General features: G+C 61.2%; 1 protein-coding gene across 1 annotated transcript in view; it reads left to right on the top strand.

Moving 5' to 3' along the window:
* Positions 1–3,148, top strand: part of FADS6 (fatty acid desaturase 6) — a 4,858-nt gene extending 1,710 nt beyond the window's left edge. The window contains exons 4-7 of the mRNA XM_009323748.1: positions 1–43; positions 911–1,098; positions 1,677–1,856; positions 2,864–3,148. The exon at positions 1–43 is cut by the window's left edge and continues 132 nt beyond it. Of these exons, the coding sequence (XP_009322023.1) occupies positions 1–43; positions 911–1,098; positions 1,677–1,856; positions 2,864–3,013 (561 nt within the window). The 3' untranslated portion in view covers positions 3,014–3,148. The remainder of the gene's footprint in view (positions 44–910; positions 1,099–1,676; positions 1,857–2,863) is intronic.
* The last annotated feature ends 1,161 nt before the right edge of the window (positions 3,149–4,309 follow it).

The following is a 4,309-nucleotide window of genomic DNA, read 5'->3' as shown; positions in this document are numbered from 1 at the left end:
GCGCCTCTCGCGGTGCCCATCATAACCCCTCTGGTTGCTCTTGGTAGGTTTCCCAACCACCTTGGGATGGGGTGTTGGGTACGGTGAGCTCGTTTCTGTCCAGGTCTCACCCCACCAAAGGGTCCTGCTTTGGAGGCATCACATTAACTACGCCAGCCCACAGCACGACACAGGGCTCCAGGGAAGGCATCTGCTGCATCTCTCCTTTCTGCTGGTGCTCAGAAATGCTTCACATTTTCCTATGTTGGGTCAAGAGTTGAAAGTTCTGGCAAAAGCCATCATGAGCCCGAAGCACCCCAGATTTGCTCTCCTGTAATTCAGACCCTTGGCCGTAGCAGGGTTCAGCTGTGACGCTGAACCACACGTAGGTCTCTGGCCGGTCAGAGCATCGCACGGGGTGTGTTTGCTGACCGTGTACGGGGTGGAGGCGTGGGGGTCTCTGGGGGCCGGGACACAATGAGCTCAGGCAGACAAAGCGGTGGCTCGGGGGAAATAGCGGTGCCAGGAAACGACTGGGAGGGAAGAGCCCAGAAAATAGTAAGGGGCTGAGGAAGCCCAGGCTGTCTGGCTGAAGACACACCTCTGGGCAATGCCAAAAGCGCAGACGATGACTTGGCAAGTTGTAAGAAATGAAGATGCAGCCAAATCCCCGTGTGATGATGCACACCTGGAGCATCTGCCGGGGCTGCAGCCCGCAGGGCACTGCCCTGGGGGGGCGCCGGGCCCCAGCCCCAAAAACCAGCAGGTCAGCAGGCCTGGGGGGGTTGGGCCAACCTGGAGGATGGGGAAAGGGAGATGAAGAATGGGACGGGCTGTAGGTTTATCAGCATGCTGGGCAGCCTGGCCGCTGGAACAGCAGTGGTGGGGAAGCATCAGCACCTTGCCCATGTGCTGCCTCTTCCTTGCACAGATTTGGTGAGGAACGTGGCGTGGAAAACAGCTCTCCGGACCCTCTGCTGCATGTTTCTGGGCCTTTACTGCCATTACTGGCTGCTGCTCCACGTCTCGGGCTTCCAGTCGCCGTGGTCCGCCCTGCTCTGCATGCTGCTCACCCGCTCCCTCCTGGCCCATCCCTACATCCACGTCAACATATTCCAGGTAGAGACCTGAAGCTCCGAGATGTCCCGATGGTTCTGGAGACAGGCCAGCCACCACCCCGCGCTGGTGACGTAGCCCTGACGCTGCTGGCTGGAGCTGGTGTCAGCTTAAGGCGAGGAGCCTCGGTTGTCACCTCCCTCGTGCTGATGTCCTCATGGGGAGGTCAGGCTGGGGTGGACAGTGGTGGCCCTGGGAGAACGTCAGGGCAGATGGGTGCGAAGGGCTGGAGGGTGATGTCCTCTGCGGTGGCTTGCAGGGCTGGGGGGTTGGTGCGTTTGCACGTGTATGTGCAGCTGGTATTGCAGATCCTGGGATGGAGAGAGGCTGGGGGCAGACAGTGCGGGTGGGGTGGGGGACAGAGCCCCGGTGCTCCTCGGTGGCTCTGTGGACAGACGAGCGCAGGATGGAGTGACTTTAGGGACGAACCCAGTGCTGGGGTTGGCAGCCAAACCCCAAAATGTGGCTCAGCCTGGCCGGTGCCCTCGTGCCCTTGTATGGCCGGAGCCACGGCTTGCTCTGCCGGGAAGGGGCCGGGGGGGCGGCGGGTGCCACGGGGTCCCCACCTCCCTGTCCCGCAGCACATCGGCCTCCCCATGTTTGCGGCCGATCGGAAACCCAAGCGGATCCACCTTATGAGCCTGGGCGTCCTCAACCTGCCCCGCAACGCCCTGCTCGACTGGTCCTTCGGCCACTCGCTCATCAGCTGCCACGTGGAGCACCACCTCTTCCCCGGCCTCTCCGACAACATGTGCCTGAAGGTGAGACGGCCCCGCGGAGCGGACGAGTGTGTTGGGAGGTGACACAGGGACAACATCCATCTCCCCACCACGCTGCTGCAAGACCCCTCCTCTCCCTGACACCGGACCTCTCTGCACTGCTCCCCCCATGCTAGAGACCTCTCGCTGCTCTGCAGCAGCCCCCGACCCACCTCCCTCCATCCCCACTCTTGTCTCTCCTGGGTTTCCGCTCCCTGCTCCTTCCCCTGGTCCCAATTCCAGCCTGTAGCAGCCTCCTGGAGATCCTGGATCCTCCCAACTCTTCCCTTGGGAAAGCATCTCCAGTCTGGCATTCATTTCAGCTGGCGTCCAGGCAAATCTCCCTATAATTCTGGTCGTGCCCTTTCTTGTTGCTCTGAGGTGTGGGGTGTGTTCAAAACGTGGGCTCCGAGCGCTGCCCCGGCCCGAGGGGATCCCAAGGCAGGTCCCTGCGCTGCCCTTCAGCACGGGATCTCCACTCATTTAATGCTGTGCACTTATTCTCAGTCTCAAGTCGGGGGGGAAAAATTAAGTGATAGTAGAGGGAGCTGGAGCACCAGTGGGTTTTGGGTCGAGCTCACGGGGCTGGTAGGACCTGCCTCCTGCAAAGGCATGTTGCAGGGAAGGGGTAATTAAGTTGGTGGCAGCCTCCCAGCCGCACCGCCGAGCCAGCTGTGTGGGCACGTGGGGGTAGCTATGGGTGCAAGTGATGAGCACGCGTGGCTGGCCCTCATTAAAAGCCTCATTAGGGCCTCTCTCCTAATTCGGAGCCCTGCAAAGGTGTTTTGCCAGGGCAAACTCCCCATGTTGCTGCAATCAGAAACCACCTTCCTCTTAATTTTCACGGCAAAGATGTTATAGCTGGTGCTGCCTTCTCCAGCCCTGTTTTGGGCATGTGGGGACGGGTTTTCTGGGCACCTTGCAGGGAGCTCGGCGATGCCTCAGGCTGGGAACCTTGTACAAACGCCGGGACATCCCGCACGGAGGTGTCTCTGCCTTTGCCTTTGCAGATCAAACCCATCGTCTCCCAGTACCTGAAGCAAAAGAAGCTGCCATACAACGAGGACACCTACACCTCCAGGCTCCGGCTCTTCCTCCAGAGATACGAGGAGCTGATGGTCCACGCTCCCCCCATAACGGAGCTGGTGGGCATCCAGTGAGGACGGGGGGCCCCAGGATTCGGGGGGCTGCTTCCTGCGGGGACTTGCGGCAGGGATTGATTTAGCAGGATCGGGGCTACACAGACAGGCACTTCCATAAAGCTGTCGCATAGGAAACGTCTCTCCTCCATGTCTTGCTTTTGGCTAGATAATGACACACGGAGCCACCGCAGGAGGAGAGCCAGGTGGTGCAACGCCGGGGACAGAAAAAGGGGGGTCGCCCCCAGTTATTCCCAGCCAGGGCTTTATTTTCTCCGCTCTGGTTTCACGCTTGGGGAGAGGAAACCCCCCCGTCTGCTGGCTGGAGCCTCCCTGCAGCAGGACCGTGGGGGATGCGGCTGGGGATGCGGCACCATGTCCGGGGCATCCAGAGCTGGTTCCTGGCTGAGAACCGACGGGGTCTGTAGGAAGGGGCTGCAAATGTGTGGTCGGGGGCTCAGGGAAGGGGTGGATCATGGGGAGGGGGTTGTGTCACTGCTGCCTGCGCTTTGCCTGACTTTGGGGTAAATCAGTCCCTTCTAGGAACAATGATTTGGCAAATTCAGCCTTAACGCGTTGAGGTGGATCTTCTTTATTATGAGGTTTTGTTGCTGGAGCAAGTCATACTCGTATCCTGCGGTGCCCGAGGCAGGGCTGGGGGAAAGACCCTCGCCCCACGTGCGGTGTCCGTATTGGGGTGCCGGAGGTGACCTGGCTGTTGCTATTGCAAGAGTTTAGCAGGAGGATCACCTGCCGGAGGCAGGCAGGTCTCCGGGGCTTGGGAGACTTTCCCTGTCCAGGGAGGGTGAGCTCAGCCCGCTGAGCTGCTGCCAGCGGGTGGGATGCTCACGTGGCTGGTTCCAGCCCCCGCCCCGGGATGACGTGCCTGGCTTCTCCGGGACACTCTGCTCTCCCGGACCTGCAAGACCGAGGACAAAGTCCAGCCCAGCGTCACGGTGGGGAGAAAAGGCAACCGGCCCAACTGGGACCAGCGCGGGAGTCAGTGCTGGCTCTGGGCTTTGTGAGGCTTTGCTCTGAGCCCGGGGTTTCGCTCCCTGGTTCGTGCTGTCCCCCCCACCAGGGCTGGACCCCCCAGCCGGGATTTATAAGGCTCCACGTTGCAAATGTGTCCCGAGGCACAGGGGTGCTCTGCTCCGGTCCTGGGCCGTGGCAGGGCAAGGGTTGCAGCGGGCAGCCCGCGGTGTTTGCCCTCCCGTGGGCACAGAAGGAGAACGCCCCGTTCTCCTTCACCACGTGCAGGGACATCCTCAGACCCGCTGGAGAAGGGTCCCCGCGTGGCGGCTGTGACGTGGGGCC

Source organism: Pygoscelis adeliae, unplaced genomic scaffold (assembly GCF_000699105.1).
Source record: "Pygoscelis adeliae isolate BGI_AS28 unplaced genomic scaffold, ASM69910v1 Scaffold75, whole genome shotgun sequence".
In the NCBI taxonomy this organism is placed as follows: domain Eukaryota; kingdom Metazoa; phylum Chordata; class Aves; order Sphenisciformes; family Spheniscidae; genus Pygoscelis; species Pygoscelis adeliae.
Note: the sequence above shows the minus strand (reverse complement) of the source record. Positions and strands in the feature narration are given on the sequence as shown.